Source organism: Pogona vitticeps, chromosome 1 (genome assembly GCF_051106095.1).
Source record: "Pogona vitticeps strain Pit_001003342236 chromosome 1, PviZW2.1, whole genome shotgun sequence".
NCBI classification, from domain to species: Eukaryota; Metazoa; Chordata; class Lepidosauria; order Squamata; family Agamidae; genus Pogona; species Pogona vitticeps.
The window spans coordinates 59,257,280-59,285,193 of record NC_135783.1 but is presented as its reverse complement, the minus strand read 5'-3'; the positions used below and the strand labels follow the sequence as shown (position 1 = coordinate 59,285,193).

Genomic DNA, 27,914 nt, shown 5'->3' with positions numbered 1-27,914 from the left:
CCCACCACTCACCAGCTGCGCAGCTCGAATCTGGACCAGTTGCAGTCGCTGGACCATCTTCAAAGGCAGCCCCACGTAGAGTGTATTGCAGTAATCTATACGAGATGTTACCACTGTGTGCGTAACTGTCATGAGACTCCACTCATCCAGGTAGGGCCATAGCTGGCATAATTTCCGCAGCTGAAGGAAGACACCCCTGGGCACTGAGTCCACCTGGGCTTTCAGAGTTAGACTGAGGTCCAGAAGCACCCCCAGGCTGGGGACCCTGTCCCTTAGGGGGAGTGTAACCCAATTCAGGGCAGGGAAGTGGCCCTCCAACCTGTCCAGTGAAGCACCCACTAACAGCACTTCCATCTTGTCTGGATTGAGTTTCAGTTTATTAACCCTCATCCAATCCGTCATCAGGTCCAGACATGAGTTCAGCACAGAAACTGCCTCGCCTGGATTGGTGGAAAATGAGAGGTAGAGCTGAGAGGTGTCATCAGCATATTGCTGACTCGTCAGCCCAAACCTCCTGATGACCTCTCCCAGCGGTTCCATGTAGATGTTAAACAGCACGGGGGACAGTATCGAGCCCTGAGGAACTCCATGACATAAACGCCATGGGACAGAGCATAACTGTCCCCCAGCACCACCTTCTGGACACGGTCAGCTAGGAAGGAGAGGAACCACCGTAAAACAGTGCCCCCAACTCCCAACCCAGCCAGCCTATCCAGAAGGACACCATGGTTGATGGTGTCGAAAGCCGCTGAGCGGTCCAGGATTATCAGCAGGGTCACACTCCCCCTGTCTCTCTCCCAGCAAAGGTCATCGTACAGGGTGATCAAGTCAGTCTCCGTACCAAAACCCGGCCTGAAACCCGATTGAAATGGATCCAGAAAATCCATTTCATCCATCAACACCTTGAGTTGTTCGGCCACAACCCGCTCCAACACTTTGCCCAAATAAGGGAGGTTTCAAGGTGGTAGGGACCACTCTCTCTCTCAAAGAGGCGTTCATGGCCTCCTGGACCCAGGTGCGAACCCCCCAGCAGATCTTCCAATTAGCCAAGTTGGGCAAGGGTCGAGCGGAGTGGTGGTAGAATGGACAGATCCAAGCACCCTGTCCACATCCTCAGGTCTCAATAATTGATACTCAACCACTAATACTTGACCTAAGCGTGGCACACTGGACGCATCCTGTGATTCCCTCAAAATGAATGGCAAACTCATCACAGTGAGCTGATGAGCAGTCCAGGACCTCAACTGGATTTCCCGGTTGAAGAAGATCCCAGACCACCCAAAACAGCTCTGGTGGATGACATTCTGAGGAAGCAATACAGCTGGAGAAATATTGCCATTTCACCAGCTGTATTGCCATGAAATAGGCCCAATAATGGGCTCTAAGTCATGTTCGATCGGACTCCCAGCGGGACTTCCTCCACCTGCACTCCAGCTATCTCCCATCTTGCTTCATCGCCTGCATTTCAGATATATACCAAGGAGCTGTCTGGGCTCTGCATTCAGGGAGAGAGCGCTTATGTGCAATCGTGTCAACTGCCCGGGTCATCTCTCTGTTCTGTACGGTGACCTGAGCTTCAACAGGAGTGCCGACCATATCAGATGGATAATCCCCCAGAGCATTCAGGAAACCATCCAGATCCATTAGTCTCTGAGGGCAGATCATCTTAATAGATCCCCCACCCTTGCAGAGGGGAGAAGAAGCTAATAGATTAAGCTTGATCGGGAAGTGGTCTGACCATGACAATGGGGTCACAACCAACCCCTCCACATCCATACCACCATCTTCCAGTCCCAGTGAGAAAACCAGGTCCAAGGTATGGCCCTTCTCATGCGTCGGGCCGATGACACATTGAGACAGCCCCATGGTTGTCATGGCGGCCGTGAAGTCCTGAGCTGTCCCAGTCAAGGCAGCCTCGGCATGGATTAAACCCCCAGCACCAACAGCCTGGGAGTCCTCAACACCAGGTCCGAGACTGCCTCCGTCTGCTCAGGCAGGGAGACTGTTGGTACGCAGCAGGGTGGGCGGTACACCAACAGAATCCCCAATCTGTCTCGTAAGCCCAACACACAATACAGGAGCTCTCAAAGGGATAGGAAGCCTGGTCAAGGAGATAGAACTCCTATAGACTATAGCAACTCCCCCTCCCTGACTCTCCAAGCGACAGTGGTGCTGGACCGAGTACCCAGGTGGACACAGCTGGGAGAGGGGAACACCACCCTCCTCTCCCACCCATGTATCAGTAATGCACGCCAGGTCAGCATCCTCATCCAGAATTACATCTGGATGAGGGTTTGCTGATAGGGTCACCTGATACCATCTGGTTGGGGGTAGGACTAGAAGAAGGGATAGATGTAAGATATCTAATCTCTCTTCTCCTATGTGGGCATGTTCGACCCACCACCACCATTCCTTCCCCTACCCAGCACCACCTCAACGGCTGCCCCCTCCAATGCCCTCCCCCCTTTCTGTTCCCTCAGATCTACTGTGGGTCTCTACCTACGTAACCTCATGGCAATCACAATAAAAACCTCTTTTAAAGCCCTTTCTCCCCTCCGAGCCAGGTGGCTGATGTTGAGGAGGGGGTGGGGCAGCCAGAGGCAGCAAGGGCCCAGTCCCGCAAGGCCGAGGGAGTCCAAGCCAAACTCCCCCAGGAAGGCTGGCAACCGGTAGCAGTACAACCACACTGTCTCTCACTCAGTGCCTGAGGGACAGCAGATGATGAAGACTCCCTGAAGACTCCCCCATTTGGGGGCTTACATGTAGACATGTGGTAATTTGGCAGGCACCCGTTTTTTAGGAGGGTCCTGGGGGGACGCGGAATCCTGTGTTCTTCTGTGGTGCCCCCTCCCAATAGCTATACTGCTCTATAGCCCTCATTTCTTTCTGTTATATAGCTTTTGTTTACTATAGTCTAAGATGTGCATCCTTTAGTTTTCTGGCTATTTGGAGGAGAAGACAGACATTGATTGTGTTATGGTACCAGTTAACCCAAACTCCTTTCACAGTTTGGAATGGGATTGGGGGTTGATCATGACTCCTGCTGAGCTAGTTTAGTGAGACAATTATTGCTAATGTCAGGTTAAAAGGATCCCCTTGGTTTATCCCCGGTTTCACCGACAGCCAGAGATGCGATTCAGATGCCCAGGGTTGTTCAGGGGGAGCTTTGCAATAATGCCAGTTGGACAGTGGCAGTAGCTGTTTAAGGGGATGCTCTTTGGAGCTGAGGCACCAATATGGCAAATTGAGCTGGGCAAGAAACGTCAGCGCGGTGCACTGCCCACCAAGCAGGCTGACAAGAGGAGGTGGTGTGCAGAAAGAGGAGCCAGAGAGTGTAAGGATCCCTGTGGCAGAGACATTTGCAGTCCTGCTGTGCTCAGCAGTGTGCTTATAAGTTTCTGGCAGAAGCTGCAGGATGGCTACTATGATAAGTGTGAATGAGGGAAAGAGAAGGCAGGGAAGGCAGAGATGGAAAAGCATTTTCTTTTTGTTTGCAACTTGGATTGACTGTGCTGGCTGGGATATTCAGAAAAAAGTGCTTTTTCTTTTCTCTGTGTGTCTGTCTGTCTATAAGTGTGTGAGTAACCTACTCATGATGGGGAGAGAGGGAGCGCAGAATTTGAAGGACTGGGGAAAAGGCATGGAAGTATTGTAAGGGGTTAAAGTAATGTGGCTATACCTTTAGAAATGATATCTGTGCTGCTGGGAGGACAAAGAAGGAAGAAACTTTGGGGGGAAAAATTTAAAAATGGGAAAAATATAATGTATTTGCAAAGAGAAAAGAGGAAGGATTTTTCTCCTCTTCTGGGGAGAAAAGAGGAATGTCCAAGAAAGGATTTGAAAGGTGTCATCCAAACCTGTGACTATTTACTCAAAAGTAAGTTTTACAGAAGTCACATAAGGCTAGTCCAGACTTCACAGAAGAACTGGAAGGGCCTAATTTGGGTAGGCATCCAGGTGCCTACCCAAATGATGATGTGTTTATAAATCCAAAAGCAGCCAGCATGACCAGTGACCCGTGGTGATGGGAATTCACATATAAAATAGACCCCCCCATGCAAAGTCTTCCCCCCTCTGCTGTCTTACAAATTCTGTGAAACTGTAGCATCTTAAAATATGCCTTTCTTGCCTGTTCTCTTTCTGTGGGAAAGCCTGTTGAAGCCTTTAAGATGCAAGGGACACAAGCAGTAAAGTTTAAAATACAGTACAGTACAATAAAATAAAAAACTGTGGAATACATTTAAAAATGAGAGAAATATTAAACAGGAAAGTGGGGAGAAATAAGCTCAGGAGAAATGGAGCCAATTTTTGGAGGGGAAGAAAGCAGAAATGAACAGAAGCAAGGTTAGACAAGGCTTTTAAAAGTCTTGAATTGTTACTGTATGAATATCAAATGACCAGATGCAAACAATGAACATTCTTTTGCAACTTTAATGGTTTACCTGGGCAACCCAAACAGGGTTTCCCCCCCCCCCTTTGGAAGTATTTTACATGATCAAATAATAGTTTATTATTATTTTCACAGGGAATTGCCCTGGCTGAGTAGGGATTCGAATCTCACTTTATTTTCCAGGAAAAAAAAGGTTTTAGACTCCTAATTGAGAAGTCAATACTTGTCATATTGTGGATTTAAAGCAGGGGTGTCCAACCTTTCATCTTCCCTGGGCCACATTAGAAGATGAAAATTTGGTTTGGGCCGCACATACATTTGGTTTGGGCCGCATGGGGGGGGCAGCCGTAGCTGTCCGCAGCCCCGCTCCAAGCGCGCTTACCGGTAGCTGTGATCTCAGACAGCAGAGGATGCCAGCTTCGACTCCGGTGGTTTTATGGGGCCGGGAGGGGGTCCACCTATTGACGGGGATGGCGCAATGCAGTCAAGCAGCCCCCCTGTTCCCTCCCCTTCCTTCCTTCCCTCTCTCCCCCTCTACTGTTGTGACATGCCCCGGCCACATTCTGGCCGCAAGCGCCAGCAGTGTAACTTGAAAATTCAGAATTTCTTTAAAAATAAAAAATTGCACTGGGCCGCATTACAAGCTGACCTGGGCCGTATGCGGCCCTCGGGCCACGGGTTGGACAAGCCTGATTTAAAGGGATGTTTCAACATGTGAATAAATCCTAATTGTAATGAAAGAAAATAAGGTTTCTCATCTGGTAGTTTCTTTTTAATCCTTTCTTTGATCAGTGATTATTTAAATTTAACTGCGAGCATTTTGCCACAAATATATGTTGATTGGTTAGGTTAGGTGTGAATGGCTCTCCTTCCACTGCTCTAGCCACTCTACGTTATTCTCATCATAATCCTGTCTGTAGGACAGGCTGAAAGATTATGACTAGCCTGAGGTTGTCTAGTGAGTTTCCTAGCCAAGTGGCAATTTGAAGCCAAGTCTTCTAAGTCCTGTTCTAGAACCCTGACCCCTAGACCACAGTGGCCTTGAGGAGTCTGAGAAACATTGGTGAAATGTAAAAGAGCTTCAGGTAGTGAACTGCTCCTTTCTATTTATCTTGATAGTACGTCTGTTTCTTTGAGGTGTTAATCAGTCTGGCAGCAAGAAATTTAGAAGACAAAGGAACTTTCTCCCTCACGGTGTCATCAGTGTATTAGAGGTTATCTAATCCACCCAACTGCAGGAATCAGATCAGCATCAGCGCAGAAACCACCTGGTTTGTGAGATTACCTGCCACCCAAATTCAGGCTCTCTTTTAAAAAATCCCTTAAGGGATAATGAACAAGGACAAAGAAAAGTATGGAAGCTTGATGTTTGGGTAGATTGGTGCTACCTATACTGAGGCAGAGGGAGAAGGCAAGAAGCCTCTTACGGTTGTTTTACTGCCTTTGGAAGACCTCTGCCACTGGAATGGGAGGAAGGACAATCTGTCTTCCAGGTGTTTCTTGCGTGCTCCCAAACTTTTATTTCGGAGGATCTCCAACAATTTCTAGTAAAAACAGAAGGGAGTAATCACTTTAGAACCCTTCCATTAGCAGGAAAACGCGAATTGATATTCACTCTGCCATTTTGAATTAAAAATGTAAAACTTGAATTCTTGGTCCATGAAATAACTCTTAAAATGTAAAGTTATAAATATGTAATCTCTGATAACAATATAAGACTAAGACTAAAAATTAAAATAAACATGACATATACAATAATTATTCTTTCTTTCTAGTGGTACTTTTTAGCAGGAATGTCTAAACATCTGTAAATCAGGGCTTTATACTCAAAAAGTACAGTTTTCTTTTCACCTTAGAAGGCCACAATTCCCTCTTTTAAAAATACGTACCAGTTTTACTTTCACCTTCTGCCATAGTTTATAATGCCTAGCTAGACAAAGATCTTTTTTTTCGTGATTGGTTTGTGTCCTCTTCATTAAGAACTTTTATCTTTTGCCAGGCTACAGTTTGTGAAGTATTGTTTGTAAACACATGGCAAACTGAAGTTGAGTTTGAAGGAAGAAGAAAAAAATATTCCTTCAAATCATCACCCTGTCTTGGGACAGCATCAAAGTAGTTTCTCTGGGACAGCAGCATGTTTCATCAAATATCAGGAAGAGATTCTTGGCAAGTTTCAGAAAGCAACTAAACAAGAAGCAGATATGAAAAGAATAGAATTTTGGAACAGAGAAGAGGGTATTTGAAGATTTTGGGATGGGTGAGTTAGCCCCTTCCCCATCCCCAGCCAGGTTTACCCAGTCTGGCAATGCTTTACATTTTTGGAAAATACAGCCATTAAATTGCACACCAGGTCTACAGGAGGGAAATTAAGAATGTCTGCAGATGCATCTCTAGCACAAAAGGGAGGGAGGAGGTTTTTTCTTTAGCCATTGTTTTCCGACTGTGAATCTCTTCATCCTCACATAGGGTTCCAGCTGCATGTTTATCATTGTAGTTTACATTATCATATATTATCTGTGAAACATTATCTCAGTTCTACTAATGAGCTAATAAAAGTAGTCAAAAAGATTAGCAATGCTGAATGGTACACATCTCTTAAAGCTATTGGTTCTATATGATCAGAAGTCAGACTGCTTTTTCTGCTCAAGCAATTACCTATGACAGCTTGACATGGAAGTTATTTTCATGCAAGTATTTAATGGTAATATGTAATCTGATGGGTAACAGGCTCACAACACTGAGGTTAGATAGGTAGCAAACCAAAGTCAGGTTCCAGGGCCTGTAGCTGATGAGACAAATCACAAGTGGAATATTCCAGGAAAGGCAGGTGTCCAGGTTCCAGTGAATGTGAAAAAAAATAAAATATGGATGGTGACAATCACGTTATTAACAGTGATTATTACAAAGCTGTGTTGCTGATGGAACACAAACATCCTAACACGTCTGTTAATATATATAGTGTAGTTGCAAACAGGCAACCCTAATTTAGGCCTTATAGAGAGAACTGAACCACAGCTGCTTGGTAAATTGTAGTTCAGCAGATAAAATGTAGCAAAATCACTTCTATTGATTTTGTGTTTCTAAGAGACAAACATCATGTTACATATGTGTGTATAACCAAACTTCAGAGTTCCTTCCTTCCTTTATTTTCAGATTTCGTAGAAAATAGCACTTCCTGAAAACCAGCTTTAGGAGGAGGGAAGAATGGCTGGGGTCATAAACCTTTCCCTAACCCCATGTGCCCTTTCTTTGCTTCATATCACTCAGCTATCCCACCCCAGAGCTGTTTGTGTGTCAAATACATGTTTCATCTTCAAAGAAAATGTATTTGTAACCTTGTGTGGTGAAAGAAAGAAAAGAGTTCTGTGGTCCTCCTACACAATCCAAAAGCAAGGGTGGGCAATAATAGATATCACTTATCTTTATTTTCAGATTTCTTAGAGAAGAGCTCTTTTATCTTTTGAAAAGTAGCACTTACATTGCATGAAGGTCTGGGACTTTACATGCTTAGGCATTGAAAGCACCCCCAAAAGAATGCATCTTTAGTTCTGCTGCGGTTTGTCCTGTGTATAATCTGTCATCTCAGTACAAGTTTTTTTATTTGTGCTGAATATATCACAAACAGCATGTAAATAAGGGCAAATGGTTAGCCATTTAATGATGTGAACAGTGTAGCATTTTACTAAAAGATGATTATATCCATGTGAAGTGTGTTGATTATTTGCCACTTGTAGCAAAAATAGCATGTTTAACAATTATCAACAAGTATGTTACATTTTATGTGACATAGCAGAGAATTGTATCCTAATAAATTATTTGGTAATATTTGCTTAGAAGCATAATCCCAAAAATTGTTACTGTCAAAGTATAAAAGAATGAAATGGCAGCAGCAGTAATGTGAAGATAATTGTGCTGGTTTAAACCATGCAATATGGATTAAATGTAAAGACTGCAGTTTAAAAAATGTTTTCGACAGAAACAATGGTTGGAAGTAAATAGGCATAACCACTATAGCTAATATTTGCCAGCATGGCTGTCTGTTGCTGAAGGTCAATTTATGTATTGCCCAACTTTCAATTAGAGCTTCCTTTTGGCAAGTGCAAGTGATGCAGCCAGTGCAGGATAAGGATTCTTGGCTTGCCATAAGGAATACTGATTTCAACACCTATCGAACTGGCTAGCAGTGGATAGCTAGCAGTGAAGATTTTGTTGGTGAGATAACACCAGTTTCTAAATAAGAAACCAAGTAGCACGTCAGTGCAAAAAATGAACGAACATTAACTACAAAAGGAGTACTGTGTACAAAGTGTTAAGCAGACATCTGTATAGCATGGAGAAAATGCATGGACTAGTTATACAACTGACTATGCTAAATGTATTATTTTATTTACTCTCCTGCATTTCATTAATTTGCAAACCTTACATTTTAATCTTCACGTATCAGATCAAACATAATTGAGATATTCGCCAGAAAAAGCTGGATTAACAACCAAGTTAACACCTGGTTTCATTGTTGCAGGAAAGGAGGCATTCTATCTTTATGTTTAAATTTAGAACTTCATTATTTTTCTCTTTGTTTCCTTTCCATAAACAATTGTCTATACATCTTTCTGCTAGTTTCAGTTTTTTTCTGGATTCTTGACTGTCTTTCCAGTTTACTTGCATATATTTTTTATACTGGATACTCTGATTCACCTCACAATGAGCACGTATCCAACTTTATTCTGTATTAATAATTCTGTTCTGTAATCAAGATTTCTCTTCAGGTTACCTAATTATGCAATGGTTAAATCTGGTGTTCCAAAGAGAATTTATTGCTTCATAACACTCTACAAACATCTCAGGGCCAAAGTTCATATTATTATATGTAACCCATAATTAGAACAGAATACATTTTAGTGTTCAAGAGACATGAATAGAACAGTGTTGCATGTCTGGGAAAATAGATGTATAAAGAGAAAAGTGCCTCATGGTGCAGTGGTTAAATTGCTGTACTGCAGTCAAAACTATGCTCCTGTGCCCGGGTTCAAATCCATATTGCCCGGTCAAGGTTGACTCAGCCTTCTATCCTTCCGAGGTCGGTAAAATGAGTACCCAGCTCACTTGGGGGGGGGGCAATGTGTAGCCTGCATTATTAACTTGTAAATCACCCAGAGAGTGCTTGAAGTGCTATGGGGCAGTATATAAGCAGCATGCTTTGCTTTGCCTTGCTTTACATCCTGAAGACCAAGAAGAAAAAAAGCAAGGTAAATTGCAAATTGTGGAAGGTGAAAAAGTTCTTCTGCAATTACATGTAATCAGCAGTCAGTACTCTCTCTTAATGGCAAGTTATCTATAACATATAGTTTGGCCCTCAAACATTTACATATAATCAATTTCACGTTGTTTATTCCATGTTCATTGCATAATAACACTGACTTTGCTGAAACAATTCTAACAATCCTGTTGGTCTCTTTGATTTAAAAACGATAGCAGAGAATGTGGTGTGGGGAATAACCCCAAAATATATTATCTGGTGGCATAGTCCCATTGTGAATGGGGGTGAGAGAGGGATCCAGGTAATCTCTACCTTCATAAGATCCAGAAGAGGCCGAAGGACTTCTTGCCACTGCTGAAGAAACCATGAGCAGAAAAGAACTGCAGTATGTTGTTGAGAAACAATGTATATTCTCAAGCAGATGTAGAACTCCTATACCACCCTCAGCCCCTGCAATCAGGGTCAAGCACAGACCTCACCTGCAGCATTCCACATCTCAAAATACCTATCTGTCCCATGTCCCGCATCAGCCTTACATGTGCATCTTGCGAAGTGGAGAGAGGGACCTGCCTCTGCAGATACTCTCTTTCTTCTCATTTTTCTCTTTCCCCACCGTCAGCATAACTCTCCCATTCCTGGGATGCACAGAAACACACACAACAGGAAAGCAAGGGCCTTTATTTTGGCAAGCAGGGCTTGGCACCCTACCATCTGATGCACTGCCAGGAAAGGATACCCATGGTGTAGTTTTTTTCCTTTTCCAGTGTCTCAACATATTACTTAGGGACACTGACTGCAGTTCACATTTCCCCCTATTACATGCGCAGTTCACTACAGGGCACAGTGCCTGTCTCATACAAAGCCACCAAGCGCTAGTGGGCATGACTATGATGTTCTGTTCTTCCTGTGAATGCTGCAGCACTCATACTACATGTCATAGGATCGTACAACAAGGCAGATGGTTAATGTGACATAAGAATAAGAAATGGAGAAAATATGAACAATAGAATGTGTCTATTTTAGTCATTTAAGTCTCTCAAGCTGTGAAGCACTTGCTCATAAATATGTCAGATACTGAAGAGCCTATGTTTGTTTCACAGCATGGGATGGTGCTGTTCTGTTTCCATAAATACCAAGTTCCACTGTGGGATAATCGAAACCTGTGTAGGTGAAAGTGAGGGTTGATACATAAGAGGGTAAGCTGCATCTGAGTGGGTAATAATGCCAAGTGAGAGTAAGAATAATAATTCATTGTGGGAGGGCAGTCTCATGTAAAATTTTCTATGGTTTGCAGCAGAACATGGCTGTAGGCTGTTGTTGTTTAGTCGTTAAGTCATGTCCGACTCTTCATGACCGCATGGACCAAAGCACGCCAAGCCCTCCTCATTTCCACTGCCTCCCGGAATTGGGTCAAATTTGTATTGGTAGCTTCAGTGACACTGTCCATCCATCTTGTCCTCTGTTGTCCCCTTCTCCTCTTGCCTTCACACTTCCCAACAAGCTGTAGGCTAGCTCCATTCTTACCCAGTTGAAAGGGGCAGGGGCTAGCTATCAGGGGCAAGGTAATAGCGGCTGATTTCCTATCAGTAAAACAGGCACAGTGACCAAATTTGTTCATGTAATTAAATCAGCTGATGGATCTGTCATTGGTTCTGCTTTTCCGATGTGACAGGGAACATTTCTTGAAATCCTTGGCCTTGACTCTAGCTACTGGACACTACTCTATGGAGGATTATGACCACCTTTTCAGTGTTAGAGGTTATTTATGTCACTGTCTTACTGTCTTGGAGTGTTGTTGTCGTTGTTGTTTTTAAAGAAATTTATGAAGCTGCTCTTTATATTATAGGATGGAGAGTGCATTTTAGTGTAAGTCAATATAGATAGAGATTAAATAGTCTAAGATTGTGCACTACTTTCCAAAATTGAGTAGCATGTTTTTTGGCTGGTGTACGTTTTACTCCTTCCAGTGAGAGATCGAAGGAGCATCCTTGGAATTCAACCCCTGATGTGTGAGATCATTTTCATAGTAAAGTGATACTTGACTATTGTGTGTCACAGTGTTTCTGTAGAGTAAACACCTTTATCACTGTATTTAACACTTGGCTTAAGAGTGCACATGGAGGGAAAAGTTAAATGTAACAAATGCATGTATGTATACACACTTTGCTTCCTCATTTTTGGGACTGGTGCACAACTGATATTAAGAACAATAGTTGTATTTTTATATCCCTAAATGAGCTATCAGTGTGCACAGTGAGTAGTTTTCAGAGATAAGAATGCATCATCCAACTGTATCTAAGGAACAAAATCTATTATGAGTAAGGCTGACTGAAACCTGTTACTGCTTACAGACGCAGAAATATATATTAACAGTTCAATTTGCATTCGATAGAGATATCTTTCTCTCTAATATTTTTAGTTTGTATTCCAGTCTTAGGATCATTGGGATACGCCACATATCATTGTTAGCCAGCTATTCTGTATTTATTAATAGATAATAATATCTTGATTCATGCTACTTGTGCATGCATCCTTATCTATTCCAGCTGATTTTGTTCTCTTGAGAATCAATACCCATGAGTTGTTTATTTCGGACATATAAGAGAAAAATAAGTACATCGGGTGCAAATTGAACCATTTATTCTATTACTGATACACCTGAAGAGTGTAAAAAGCAACAATCAGTTAATGTTCTCAATAAGATAATATACTCTCTTTTTATTTTATTTCATACTTTTAACATTTTAAATCTGTATCCATGTATTCTCTGTTTGTCATAGTTACAAGTTTTGGAGGATGATTGGTTAGTTTTATTGTTGACTCCAGTTATGTTACCTCTCACTGATACTAATGTTATTCATGCCATGTTGGGCTCTGCAAAAGAGTTCTAATTCAGATACTACATTATTTACTTAGGTACACAGAACCATGAAATGGTGTAGTTTGTGACTTATTGCTTTGGAAGTAAAAATAGTGGAGGGTAATGGTCACTAATTCTAACATTTGCACCTTCTCCTTCTTTCTTTTCCAGGGGAGGAGCATTCTCATGACTCCCCAGCCCCAGCAGAAGCCCCAGTACAAGCTGGGATGGAAACTGGTGGTAGAGGAAGCCGATGTTGCTGGAGATGCTCTGCAACCCTGCTTAAGAAAATTTTCTGGGGAGTAGTGGTGGTACTTGGCGTCTGTTCATCCTGGTCAGGTTCAACCCAGCTAGCAAAACTGACCTTTAATAAACTTGATGCGCCCTTCACTTTGACGTGGTTTGCAACAAACTGGAACTTTTTATTCTTTCCTTTGTATTACATTGGACATGTTTGTAAATCAGCCGAAAAACAATCTCCACAGCAAAGATACAGGTAAGGGAGATTTAAATTTTCAATAGTTTTGTTTTATGTACTTTTCACAGATGGTATATTAAACAGCTTTGTGTTGTTGCAAGATATGACTATAACTTTTCTGACGAAAATTGCAAGGAGGGAAGTGTTTCACAGAAGAGAAATAGAAATGGAAATAGCAGAAGAGTAGAGGAAAACTGTACTGATTTAAATAAAGGTTTTCTAATGGCAACACTTTCAGTTTTAGTGCTGTTCAAAAATACCATATAAACAGGTATGGATAGTACTAATCTATGCATACTTCCTGTAAGCATGTCCATGTGGTACTTAGGAAATTGAGTGCCGTGTGATGCATTTTTTTCCATCTTCTTTTGCATTTAAGACAATGGTTCCCAACCTTAGCTGTGCTGACTGGGGTTCCTAGGAGTTGCAGTCCAAGAACATCTGCATTACCTAAGGCTGGGAACCACTGATCTAAGAAAAGGTTTCAGTGTTATGAGGCATAGAAAGCTGCTGAAATAGTCTCCACATTTTCTTCTTTTCCTATTTGAGCTATATTATTTTTCTTATTTGTTTTCATGTTTGTATAGCCTTAATTTCCCCCCCCTCATTATTGTTGAAACCAAGGAATGCATTTCAGTATAAATGCTAGTTTCAGTGGCTTTTTAAAAATTGCAACAAATATTGCAACAAATTAATATTGGATATATTGGAATATTGCAACATATTCATTTCTGTTTTTCTCAGCTCAGTCTGAGGCCTCCTGCACGTGCTTTTCTCCTCAGATTATCAAGTCCTCACTTGGTGTCCATGTAAAAAAAAGTTGCTTACCCATTATGGTTTAGCCAAAGTCCTTAGAGAATTAGAGAGGTCACAATGTAGAGAAACTGGTTTTATTTCAGACAAACTGAAATGACTTGGAATGCTAACCCGTTAGCTAGATGTGGATATTGCTAGGGAAAGTGTCAGCTCATCCTTTAGAGAGTAATGATGTAGAGGTTTATCAGTTTCTCTAGCTGAAGCTATTAAATATTTTTCTTTTTAATTTCCTTCAATCTGCCAAAAGAATAAATACCAAAATTGTACAAATGGAAGTACTACAGTGGGGTCTTGACTTGAGAACTTAATCCGTATTGGAAGGCAGTTCTCAAGTCAAAAAGTTCTCAGGTCAAATCTGCATTTCCCATAGGAATGCATTGAAAACCATTTGATCCGTATCTGCTCTTTTCCGTCCATAGAAACTAATGGGAAGCTGCTATTCTGCCTTCGACCACTAGAAGGGGATATTTTGTTTCTTTTTTTCTTAGGTCAAGAAAGGTTCAGGGAAGGCAGGGAAAATACAGTCCAGGCAGAACAGTACCAGGCAGTCCGAAGACTGACTCCCAATCCACTCTCTAAACGCTGGGAGGAGTGAGGAACCAGACAGGCACCCTTTTCACTGGCCAACAGTTAACTGAAAGTTCAAATTTTGCACTTTCCCTGCCTCCCACGTGGTTTTTTTTCAGTTCTTAACTCAAATCTAAGTATGTAAGTCAAGTCAATATTTTCCTATGAGAGTGGTTCTTAAGTCAAAATGTTCTTAACTCGAGCCATTCTTAAGTCAAGACCCCACTGTATAGACAAGGCAGTCAGGATGCAGCAGTAGAAGGCAAAGAAGAAAGAGGATAACATCAGCATCATCCTACATTTACTTTACTTAAAGCAAGTGTGTTGGAGCATCTGGCAGCAGAGGCAAAGCCTGGGATTTTGAATCTTCAACCAAGATCATCCAGTATATATACATGGCTAATGATTTTATGGTGTACTTGCGCAGTTCCAGAATGGCACCGGGGGGGGGGGGCTGTGAACCACTTCTGAGTACAGTAGGGCTGCCATAACTGCAGAATCACTACTTGCAGTTTCAGTTATCTGCTGCCTGAAAATATTAAATAACACCCTCCCCAGAGATATGCATTTCCAAGTTGTATTATCCAAAATGGCCACTAGATGGATCCAGAAATTATGCTATATACCGTATAAGGTTTGCATACCCAGAGGTTTTGGCATCTGTGGGAGGGGAGTTCAGCTGGGAACCAATCCCCCATGGTTACCGTAGTTCTATAGTACTTTATTCCTGGAGGGCTGCTGTGCAACAGACACAGCTCACTGGGATCTAATTGCTAAGTCCATTTGAAATGATGTGTGCCTACCTCCTGGTAGACATGTTGACCAATGGGCTCTCCAACCGGAATCATCCTGGTGTTGCAGTGATGTAGTTCTATGTGTTGATGAGATTACAAGGGTACCTTTCAGTCAGACTCATCCTCGTGTCAGAGTATAGAGTCATTAGTTCAAATACTATTTTACTTTAAATGCTTTTGTAGGTCACTTCTTTAAAGCCTAATTCATGTTTTTGGAAATTTTTGGAAAGTTCAGAGCTTTTATTCAGATAAATGCTTATCCTATGGGACAAGATAATCATTCCTTTCTTTGATGAATTCTTTAATTGATCAGGGTGATATCCTGTTGCCCTTATGGAATGAAAACTACACACATTACCAAAAGTAATATTTTTCCTTTAGCATGTTTACTCAGTACCACTTCCTACAAAAACTTCATGGTTACTTTGAAAACCACTAAAATACAGCATTCACAAGTGCATCCTCTCTACTTTGTGTTCCTATTAATGACTATTGATTCAAGCTGCTAAGGAATAATCTCCAAGGAAAGCAAGTTAAATATGAAAATACTGTAAATACAACCAGGGGTTGAATGTAGTGTCCCTTGTGGAAAAATTCCCTCAAGTCAACAGCAGTATTCTGACTTGTATTTTGTTTTTGGGATCTTCTGGTCTTCCTGGGTATGTCTCTGTTTATGGATGGCGAACTGAACAATCTAGTTGTCTTTTCGCAAACTTCATTTACATCAGAATATATCTGTGGGTTTGGAGGTGATGTGGCTTGAAACATGTTTGTATATTGAATCTCAGGGATTTTTTTTGTGTGTGTGTGTGTTTCATTCACTGTGAACAAAAGGGCTCCTTTCTTTGGCAGAAAAAAAAATGCAGGGATGGCGTCCAATGAATTTCCTTGCCGGAAATTGTGCAATGATTTTTGCTGATTCCTCCTTCCTTCTTTAACCTCTGGTGTCAGAGGAGCCTCAAGAGACATTCATCTTCTCTTCGCTATATATTTTGTGCCAGTTTGAGAAAGGTGAAAGGATTATGTTTATATTCTGTTAGGAACAAGCAGCCTATGTTCCTAAGCCTTTAAAATCTTGACCAAGAGTTTTCTTATTTCTTGTTTTGCATTTGCGGCTGTGAATGTTTACAGCCATGTTCAAAGGGAAATAAGGGCTAATACCCTGACAGGATTTGGTATGAAAGCATTTTTTTCTTCTTCTTGCATTTAAGCCATGGGGAGTTTTAGAAACAAAAATGGACATCAGGACAATAAAATGCTTAAGACAATGGATGAACTGCTAGCAGAACTTGAAAGCCATATTTTTAATCAGTTTGATTATGGAGAAACAAGAATAAAATGCCTGCCATGGCGATAGACTAGTTTGCCCATTACCTAGTAATCTACCTGATATATTTCAAGTATTTCCCCTGTATACAGGCTAGAATGTGCTGCTGATGGTTTCTGTGTATCAGAAGCAGACGTGAAATCGGTCTCAACAATCACCTTTTACTTACAGAGTTGCTGAATGGTGCCCAGAGCCAGTCTCCCAAGCACTGAGCAAACAGGCTGAACCCAGTGCTGACTCAGAATTCAGCTGGTACTCCCTACCCCCCAACCCCTGCTCCTGAAAATGAAGTTTCGACATCTCATGTTATTCTTACTCAAGAATTGAGGTGGGTTGAGAGGTAGCAGATATAACCTGGGATGTCATTTTGCCCATCAGCTCCACATGGATGCAAAGATTTCACAAAGAACATGTCTTAGTATACGTATTTAGCATTACCTTAGAATCCCAAAGTTATACCAGATTCATGGATGGATCTACAGTACAGCAAGCAAAAACAAATGGTAATGGTGCCATTACAGTTATGGTTAGTTCTTGTGCAGATCTTCAGGAATACAGATATCGAATTAGCCAGGTAAAATTGCATGAAAGGAGGAAAAAATCACATTGATCAATGAAGAGAAAAACTCCACCATTGATATTTGGACAGTGCTGTATGAGTCAACAGTTCTTCTGGCTTTTTCAAGATATCTGAACTATGACTGTCTTCAGTCAGGTGACCATGGTTAGATTAATAAGATCTGTTGAGGTCATGGCAGAGAAGGAATTGCATTGAAGAAGACTCCTATTGATTTTTTAATGTTCTTCATAAATGAGTCACTGTTTACATACGGTACTGCAGCCTGATTTTCCATTTATATTCTTCTGATTGATATAATTGATTGTGATGTGGTCTAGTTGGAAGAAATAAAGCTGAAAACATAACCAAATTAATTAATAAGTCATTAAAATTTATTTTGGATATATCAAAGCAAACAACTAGAGTTCTCTTGTTTGTTTGTTTGTTTGTGTTTGTTTGTTTGTTTGTTTTAAAAAACTATCCTTTGTTAAACCATAAAACTCCTTTTGGGGAAAATATTATCTGTGGATTATAACTAAGAGTTCAAAAAAAATCATTGACCATTCTATAAAACTTAAAATAAATTATCTGTGTTCTTTCTTTCCATGAACATCATTCATTCATAAGTGTATTGTATATAGATATTTTGATGGTATCTTCAAGGTAACTAGTACATTTCATTGTTTATGTGGCTTTTTGTGGTTATTTGAATGTATATGGGTAATTAAGTAACTGACTTTATAATTTTCCTGACATAGAAGTGAGAGATGATTTTCTGTTCAGTTCTGCATCTTCTTCTTGCTCACCTCTTTTTCTAACATTCTGGCTATTCTCCTCTTGCGTATCACTGCTGGCATAATTGGAATGACATCAGTCATAGTGACCCAAATTTGATTATGTGTTCAGCACAACACACACGCAATGAGACAAAATTGCACACAACCTGAAGTCGCAGAAGAAACTCTTTCATTAGCAACATTATTAAATCTGGTTTAATAAACAATGATAAGTAAGGTGCCATGACAGGAGATTCTAACATGAAAAGGAGTCCAAGATGGGTGGGATTAGGTAATATGCTAACCAAGGGAGGAACATCATATTTTTTTGCTGCTGGGCAGGTCACAAAAAATGTCCAGCAGCTGCAGCATTTGCCTCAGTTCCCATTAGCTGTCACATCACACATGACCTTAAAGGGCAGATCACATGTGGGGTTGCCCAGGCTGATGGAAGGCTCACTGCCTGTCTGCTAGGAGCTTTTACTCAGACTTGCAGCAGTACTGCCAGTGCTTGAGCCACAAGAATGTACACCTGTTTAAGTCTTGGCACTGCACTCCCTGCCTTGCTCGGAATGATTGTATCCACTGGCTCTGTACCCTCTGGCTCTGTAACCAGTGTTCTCCTTTGTTCATGTTTCTTTGGTCTTCTGAAATTGCACAAAGAGCCTCTGCTTATCGTAAACCTCCTGATTGCTCTGGAGCATGGAGGCGTAGAAGCAGCGAAATGGGTGGCTGCAGTAGCAACTAGAAAGGTGGGTTTTGCTTGTACAGTCAACCCTTGATTTCCGAACTTAATCCATTCGGGAAGTCAGTTCGTAAATTGGAAAGTTCGTAAATTGAGCCAGCATTTTCCATAGGAATGCATGGAAAACTAATTAATCCGTTCCGGCCGAAGTCCTCCCATAGGTGCTGGGGAAGCAAGGCTTTTCCCCTGATATTGCCACAGCTGCTGAGTCCCCTTCACACTGGGCCAGGGACTGAGCTCAGCCCGGCGCGAAGGGGACTCAGCATCGGGTGAAAGGAGGGAGCCGATTTCTCCCTGGCCGCCCGGCTTGCTTCTCATTTGGAGAAGCAAGCCGAGCGGCCAGGGAGAAATCAGCTCCCTCCTCTCACCCAATGCTGCCGGGGCTGCCTCTTTTTTGGCTTTGGAGGTTTCAAAGGAAGCCTCCTTCCGAACTTCCTGCGCTTTCGCCCTGCCTTTTTGGCTTCGGAGGTTTCAGAAGGCTTCCTCCGATGTCGGAGGAAGCCTTTTGAAAGCTCCAAAGGCAGGGAGGAAGGGCAGGAAATTCAGATTTCCCGCCCTTTCTCCCTGCCTTTGGGTTTCATAACTCGATCTGCGTTCACAAGTAGGGTCTGCTACTTGCGATGAGATCGGGTTCGTAACCCGAAACGTTTGTGTCACAGTTTGCAACTAGAGCCGTTCGTAAGTCAAGGGCCCACTGTATTCTGCAAGGAGTTGTTTCAGAATTTGCTCACTATGTGGACATGCATAGAGAGGTAAGGCTGCTGCTTAAAACTATTTCCTTTTTAAAAGGGGGTGGCTACATTGAATGTTTTAAAGCAAAGTAAACCTGTGGTAACTCTTAAAGCCTCACATTGTTGATGCTAGTCTGTCTCAAGGGAACACCTTTCCCAATGGTACAATTGGCCCTAATTAGAACTTTGGCTTACTGAGGAGAGGCCGGTACTTTATTACAGCTGATTGTTACAGTGTTTGGGGAGGCTTTTATTTAATTCTGATTTAAAGGCACACTCCTTGTTTGATTATTTTTAGAATACATCACCAATGGTTCCAGTATCAACTTTCTTTGTTTTAATAACATTAGAAGGACAGGCCACAGCTCCAACCACAGTGACAAATATCAGAAGCCTTCATACCATATATATGGTTCTACATATTGATTATGGTGAAAGAAATCAGTACTATACTATCTTCCTCTTAAGATACAAGGATTTTGTTTCAAATGAACTGCATTGTTGTTGTTTAGTTGTTAAGTTGTGTACGACTCTTCATGACCCCATGGACCAGAGCACGCCAGGCCCTCCTGTCTTCCATTGCCTCCCGGAGTTGGGTCAAATTCATGTTGGTCACTTCAATGACACTGTCCAACCATCTCATCCTCTGTCATCCCCTTCTCCTCTTGCCTTCACACTTTCCCAACATCAGGGTCTTTTCCAGGGAGTCTTCTCTTCTCATGAGATGGCCAAACTATTGGAGCCTCAGCTTCAGGATCTGTCCTTCCAGTGAGCACTAGGGGTTGATTTCCTTCAAAATGGATAGGTTTGTTCTCCTTGCAGTCCAGGGGACTCTCAAGAGTCTCCTTCAGCACCACAATTCAAAAGTATCGGTTCTTTGGCAGTCAGCCTTCTTTATGGTCCAGCTCTCACTTCCATACATCGCTACTGGAAAAACCATATGTGGACCTTTGTCGGCAAGGTGATGTCTCTGCTTTTTAAGATGTTGTCTAGGTTTGTCATTGCTTTCCTCCCAAGAAGCAGGGGTGGCATTTGTGGCTGCTGTCACCATTTGCAGTGATCATGGAGCCCAATCTGTCACTGCCTCCATATCTTCCCTTTCTATTTGCCAGGAGGTGATGGGACCAGAGGCCATGATCTCAGGGTTTTTTTTTTTATATTGAGCTTCAGGCCATTTCTGGTGCTCTCCTCATGCACCCTCATTACGAGGTTTTTTAATTCCTCCTCACTTTCTGCCATCAGAGTGGTATCATCTGGATATCTTAGGTTGTTGATATTTCTTCCAGCAATCTTAATTCCGGCTTGGGATTCCTCCAGTACAGCCTTTTGCATGGTGTATTCTGCATATAAGTTAAATAACTAGGGAGACAATATACAGCCTTGTCGTACTCTTTTCCCAATTTTGAACCAATCATTTTTTCCATATCCAGTTCTAACTGTTGCTTCCTGTCCCACATATAGATTTCCCAGGGGACAGATAAGGTGATCAGGCACTCCCATTTCTTTAAGGACTTTCCATATGAACTACATAGTTTATCTAAATCAAGTAATGTATTTCCATTGATATTTTTGGAGTATCAATGGAAATAAAATAAGCATAGAAGAAAATCAGATTTAATTAGTCATCATTTCAAGGCAATATTTTCCGATTCATCTTGGAAATATCTCATGTTAAATTGCCAAATATATTTCATACTGCCAGGAAGAAAATCTCATGAAACCATTAATGCTTTCTTGTTATGATCTAGTTCTACATTAAGAGTATAAAGTTATAAAGAATGAGTAAGAAGAGCATACATACTTCAGAATTGGAAATGTATATTCAGTATTTCCAGTTTATAGGTCATTGTTCCATTTTCCATCTATGTTGGCATATTCTTATTTGAATTTTGATACTTTCAGTCTCTATAGTGTGAAATAGCTTTATTTGTACTCCATCTGTACCTTCACAAGCAGCTTCCAGTTTGCAATCTAAAGCTGTGAGGTTTTGCCAAAGGATTCTTCTTTGAAGGAATCTGTCATCCCTGAAATCTCCTTTTTATAGTTTCCCAGTATATTGTGTCTATCTTGGATGTTAAAAGTCTTTGTAAATCTTTCTGCATCTGAAGGCTTGATTTAATTGATTGCTCGAGTTTTATGTGAGAAATTGCTTGGGTCTTATGGAAGAAATTATTTTGTTTCTCCTGGCTTGATTAGGTTTGGTTTTGGTCCCCTTCTATTTCTGTGCAATGATTATTATAATTGTTGTCTTTGTTCCTATGTGCAAGTTGCTGAAAAGCTGCAGTTAGAGATCTGACTTTATTTCTGACACCTTTTACTTTTGGTTCTTGTCTGTTATTAGCTATAAAATGTATCATTAACCATCCATCTAAAATTTTCTTTTTGCTCTAGGAATAGTCTTTTTGCATTATTCCCTGATAATATCCCTCATTTTAATCCACAGTGCTTCTGGCTCACAATTAATTAAGTGTAGTAATGGAAATCCATTCCTTGCAAGATTCTTAAATTCTTCAGAAATTATATTTAAACTGCATTTTTGTGCTATGATTTTTAGTGTTCTTCTTCACGTTCACTCTAATTTTTGATATGAGCATCTCATGGTTTGTACTACGGCCCACTGCTTTTGTAGAAAGAATGGAGTTTCCTCATTTTTCTATTTCCAGTTACAGTATATCATCTCTTTGAAATCTGTATTGGGTGAGTAACATAGTGTAAGAGTAACTGTTCAGTTGCCTGAAATCTGTGCTCACCATATACAAATGGCTGGCTTTACAGAATTCTCTGAATAACACTCCTGATTCATTTCTGACTCTTAGGCCAAACTGTCCAACAATATTTGGTTGTGCTGCACCTCCTACTTTTGTATTGCAGTCACCTATGATTAGCTTGAGCCACCATCGCGGTTGTTTATGGGACATCCTCCACCAGCGTTATCTTCATGACTGCCACGATCCAGTACCTTCCCTTCAAGAATTTGCCTCATCACCATTAGAATTCTCAATTCTCTTCTCCTGTTGCAAGCACTAATTCCTGAAGAGGAAGTATGCATCTTTGGATGACTCTGCTAGAAATCTAGATTTATAATAGAGTCTAGCTTCCTGGTTTTTCTCAGCTTCCCTGACATATTGAAGGCTCTTTGTAATGTTAAGATGTGTGGCCAGGAAGGAGTATTAAATCCTTTTTGCATAGGCCATACATGAGAACTCTTATCTTAAATCTTCCCTGATTTTACAAAAGAGTCAGAGCCATGTCAGTCAACAAGTCGAAAGGAAATTTTTTCCATGTTTTGAGATGAGTTAAGGCTTCCTACTCTGAAAAGTAATTATCTTTTTTCAAATTTTGGCCAGTAGAGAGTGTAAGGAGATGTTTTGAGTTTCCAATCTAGATAAGGTTGTGAGTCACATGAGTGGGTGTGACCCTCCAAGGTGTAGAGATAGACAGGTGCATTGCCCTCTGTGATTCCATACCCATGCTCCAGAGGGTAAGTGAAATGTGTAAGTCAGATATAGCAAAAAGCAAAGCGGTGTCTAAAGATTCAGAGATTGAAGACTTATCCTGACATTAGTATTCACTGAAACACTCCATGTATTGTATTTGATAGAACAGTTGCATAAGAGATCATGGATATGTTTCTCTAACAAGATGTAATTTTCTTTGTTATTTAAGGTAATGGTAAGGCATTGTTTTAGCTGTTTTCCAGAGTTTTAAGCAGAACTTTCTTTCCTCATTACCAGGGTTTTTTTTTTTCATTGATGGTGCTTTGAACATGTTATTCTGAACTAGTTCCCAGCTCCTAAAAAATTGTGTGAACAGTTATTGGAATAGTAAGAAGTGTGTAAAATATACAGTTCAATGATTATGTTAAGGCCAACATATATGTTAATATATTTGCAACTCCATCCAAAGCCTTCCCCGCCTCTGCCCCTTTATCTGCGGCTGAAGAGAATAGGGTTAATTACATGAGCTGGTGCTTCTCAGCTTCAGTGTGTAGTGAGAAGTGCTGACATAGAGTGCTATAAGAATCTTAAAAGTCCTTTAATCCATTAGATAAAAGTGTTAAGAGAAAAAAGTAATTAAATGCTATTGAAAGAAATGTATATAAGATGGGCTTATCATAAGAGTAGTTTTACAAGGAGAGTAATCTTTCCTGTGGATTCTTCAGTGTCAAGTTAGATCATCTGCAAGTATGTTTTCATGAAATCACACATAAAAAAAAATCATTAACCAGAATAAATTGAAGATGCAATTGTTCTTGAATTCTTCTCTTCTCGGATGTGCTATGTTATATTTGTGAGTAATGTATAGATTTGGCTGGTGGTTTATATTAAATACTCACATTTTCTCTTCTCAAAAAGTGGGATGGCTGAGAAATGGTGAGGTCAGTAAAATAAGTATTAAGTAGGGTTTTCAGCTGAAATCTCAGGGAACGGCTGTGGAGACAAATCTCAAGGCAAGTGGAGAAAGAGAAAGTTTGGTTTTTATATGGTAAGAAGGGGGCAAACCCTAGATACCTGCTTCTACCCAATTCTAGCTGGCACTAAGAGCCACTGGCTCAGTGTGAAACTGTTTGCTGCAGTTGTGCTGTGCATGTGCGTGTATACACAATCACACAGCAGGAGCAAGGGCAGAGGACTGAGAGGAGAGCTGGCAGCTGGATTCACTTGGACCCCATCAGGCCTTTCAGAGCAAGGCAGGAATTGGAATACCAGTCTTACAACCTCTAAACTGTCTTCATCCACAAGCCCCAATAGCAGCAGCAGCCACTGTCACAACATGGGGCATGATAGGAGGGGAATTCCCATGGTCTGGTAATGAGCCTCTGATAGTCCTCAGCAATCTGCTGCAACACGGTTCTGGAAAAACTCTCCACGTGTTTTACAAGGAAGGCCATGCAGGCTGCGGGCTCTAGCAGGAGTAGCAACAATGGCGGCAAGCTGTTAGGGGCATTTTGCCACCTGCACAGATGCCTCCTAGGTCTGGATTGTCATATTAATTTCCTGGGGTTTCCTTGGATTCTGGGCCCATTTGCACAGCTTCCCCTCATGCCTGTTTCCACAGTTAGTTGGCCCAGAAGCTGTTCTAAACTGCCACCTCCCACTATTTTACTCCCTTGTTCTGCCTCCAAAATCTCATGGCATCACCTGGCAGTCCTGAAATAAACATTCCTCATTTTTAATCATAATTGGATCATTCCTTTTTGGGAATTCTTGGAGAACTGTGAAGGAAAGCTTGGATTATTTATGAGAATTCTAACTCATAATGTTAGCACCTTGCACAGGGATACGACTAGTCTGCTTCTATGATCTGGTTTCATTGTTTAGCTTGCTTGGTTTATCACATGCATGGTGTTCCGTACACCAGTCTTCAGCCGTCTTTGACACACAAGATGAAGCAAAAGAGGAAGAAAGAAGGCTAAAGAGTAAAAATCTTGTGAGGGGTGAGTTCTCTCTGAATTCTTTCCTCTAAAACATGATTTACTTACCTTTTTGCAGTTCGGCTGTTTCCTACATGGTTTGTGTCTTTTAAAAAAAACCCCAAACACATAGCATAGATGAGTCAGTTTGTTGTGTACCTCAACTTCCTGCAGGGCACATCATACCTCTTTTTTTATTAATCTCTTGAGCCCTGTGAGATTATTTTATGAGTTTTTATTCTGCTTTATGAAGTATGAAATCTTTCTTAAGATAGAAGGCAGAAATATAGTAGATGGATAGACAGACAAACAGGAATCCTACAGCTCAAGTGTTTCAAGGTGTCCAGGTCTTTCAAACACTCAGAATGATTTGCCAGGATTAAACAGGACTAATTGAAACCCTGGCTCCAAATGTGCCTTATTTCTATCAGTAGCTCCTTTTCATCATCTAGGTGTCTAGACTGGCTACTCAGATACTTCTTAAAATTGTTGATTTCTCTTTCCTTACCTTTACTATCCACCTCAATTCCTGATGTCACACACTATCAAGGAGAAGAACCAAAACAGATTTGGCTGAATTTGTTTTAAAAGCTTAAGATTCACCTTTGAATGGAGGTCACTGCTGCATGTGAGGTCTTCATTCCCAAACACTTGGAATTTACTTAAAACAGGCACGTTGGCATCCAGCTGATCAAGACGGCCATGACTTCTTCAAAGGCTGCCTTGCAATCCTAGGCAGAGCCTTGGCAACCTTGTGTCTACCCATTGTAGTGACAGCTCCAAATCCCTCCTTCCAACCCCTCTCCCATCTTAAGACAAGTGGCGAGACTTCCAGCTGCTTTCATAGAAAAGGAGCAACCGCTGTCTAGATATGCCATAAATCTTCTTTACATTTTCTATTTCAGAAAACATCAGTCTCTCTGCTTTTTCTGTCTAGTGTCATCATGATTAGGAGTCTGAAAAGGAAGTCAGGGTGCAGTGTCCGCTCATTTGGGCCATTCTTGGACTCACCCATGGTAAATCATTAAAAAAGCAAGCAGGCTGGTATCTTAATGGCAACATATTAGGTATGAGCTATGTCAGTTCTGCCTGGCAGTGCTGAACTGATCAGAGCTTATTCAGACACCTGCCGTTTGCAGGCCTTCCTCTCCTACTTCCACTCCTACCCTTGGTATTTTGGATGAGAATAATTTTAAAGCTCTAACTTTTACCTTTTCTATTCCAGAGTACCTATGTGTTAATGAAGGAAGGCGTGGATGTGGGGCATACCAATTAACCATCATTAATCATCATTACAAGGACACAAAGGTGGCAGAGAATGCTTAGTTGTAATGCATGCATCCTCTGGATCTTGGTGGTGCTTTTGGGGGGTTTTTTAAAAAAGAAAATCATCATAGTAGCAACTTTTATATCATAATCACATTGCTAACCAAAAAATCCCACACACACGTACAGTCTCTTTGACATAAAGAACTATTCTGTTGGGGACACACACACACACAGACACAGACACACACACACAGACACACACACACACACACAAATGTGATGTCAGTGAGTGCAGATCCTGCTGTGCTCTGCACTAGATTGTGTTTGACCATTAGAACTATTCACTGTGTTAAAACTTCTCTCTGTAGTGAGAAAAACTTCCCATCCATGAGTCCTCCGTAAAAGATTCATATCGCTTAATCTGCAAAATGAAGGCATACTATTGGTACACTTGTGTCTGCAGAGACTGCCACATAATGCTTGTTTAATTTTTTTAAAAAAACCTTAATTGTATAATTTTAATTGCATTCGTTAAGTATCAGTCTTAGGGTTTTGATTTTTTTTTTTTAACCAGTTGTTATTGCAAACATTACATAGATGCGAAAACCTGGGTACTTTTATTTGAATCTGTTACTATTTTAACGTTTGTCATAGTTGGAAAGACTCATTGTAAATACAGCCAAAATCTTACTGGATTTTTATGCATACACAAGAGCAGTCACAAGAGGTTGCTGAGGGTAACTGACCAGGTGCTGGTTGTATCTGATTATGCACCCCGTTGTGTCCCAGGCCTGCATCCAACACACACTCGGCTGCAAATACTCTTGTATATACATAAACATCCAATAAGATTTTGTCAGTATATTTAGACAGGTAAGTAACGGATATTAGAATAATAATCATGTGCTGTCGTGTCAGTTCTGACTTATGGTGACCCTTTCCAGGGTTTACCAGGTGCAGAATACTCAGAAGTAGTTTACCATTTCTTTCTTCTGGGGACTCTCTGAAATGGTGATCCTTTCCCCAGGCCACAAAGACTGATTCTACTTGCAGGAGGCACAGTGGGAAATCAAACTCCCAACCTCTAACACTGAACTCACATACCTAAACCACTGAGTTATCCAGCCAACTTGTATATTATAGCATATACAATATAGTATTATGCTTAACTATACTACAGAATAGGTAATAATGCTGTAGATAAAGGTAGATACGATAGGTGTCCAGGGAATTAATGTGCTCCAGGTATATTAAATACAACTGGAATATAAATTTCCTTTCATCCATTACACAGAAGAGGAGGGGAGGAATTGTGGTTGCTGTTCCTGATTCCAACCCATGTGTGCATTAGGTCAGAGTATTCTAAGAGCTGATACATGTGTAAAATGGCCAGGGGTTGCCTCTGCCTATACAGAAGTTTTCCAGTTGTGTGGATGGAACCTTTATGTTGTTTGTATGTAAACTCTTTTCACAATTCATCCAGACATGAAGCAGAGGCAGTGACTAAGAGGGGAGTGGAATCTCACTCACCCCATGTGTACATCCACTGTAATCCCTGAAGGGGAGTTCAATAATAAATATAGAAATATAACTATAATAAGCACAGTAGTAGAAGAGAAATTGGCTGAAAAAAGGCAGAGTTTACACATAATACAAACACATTTGTTTTAACTTTGTCCATAATCATAATATTTATTTGGCTAGTTTTGGGGGGAATGTTCTTTTTATATTTGTTGTGAAGCATGAAAAGCACATTGTTCAAAATCTGTTTAAATAAATGGAAAACACGTATGTGGCTCCTGTGCTGCTCTCTTTTGTCTCTCTGTTTGTGTGTGTGTGTGTGTGTGTGTTGTGTGTGTGTGTGTGTGTGTGTGTGAGAGAGAGAGAGAGACTGGAAGAAAATGTATAAATCCAATTTTTAGACCCAAGTAG

The 27,914-nt window shown here is 41.1% G+C and overlaps 1 protein-coding gene across 4 annotated transcripts in view; it reads left to right on the top strand.

The window, feature by feature from the left end:
* The window catches only part of SLC35F3 (solute carrier family 35 member F3), a 166,722-nt gene that overhangs the window by 110,285 nt on the left and 28,523 nt on the right, over positions 1-27,914 (top strand). For all 4 annotated transcript variants that reach the window (XM_072993347.2, XM_072993356.2, XM_072993364.2 and 1 more), the window contains one exon: positions 12,679-13,003. In XM_072993347.2, the coding sequence (XP_072849448.1) occupies positions 12,679-13,003 (325 nt within the window). The remainder of the gene's footprint in view (positions 1-12,678; positions 13,004-27,914) is intronic.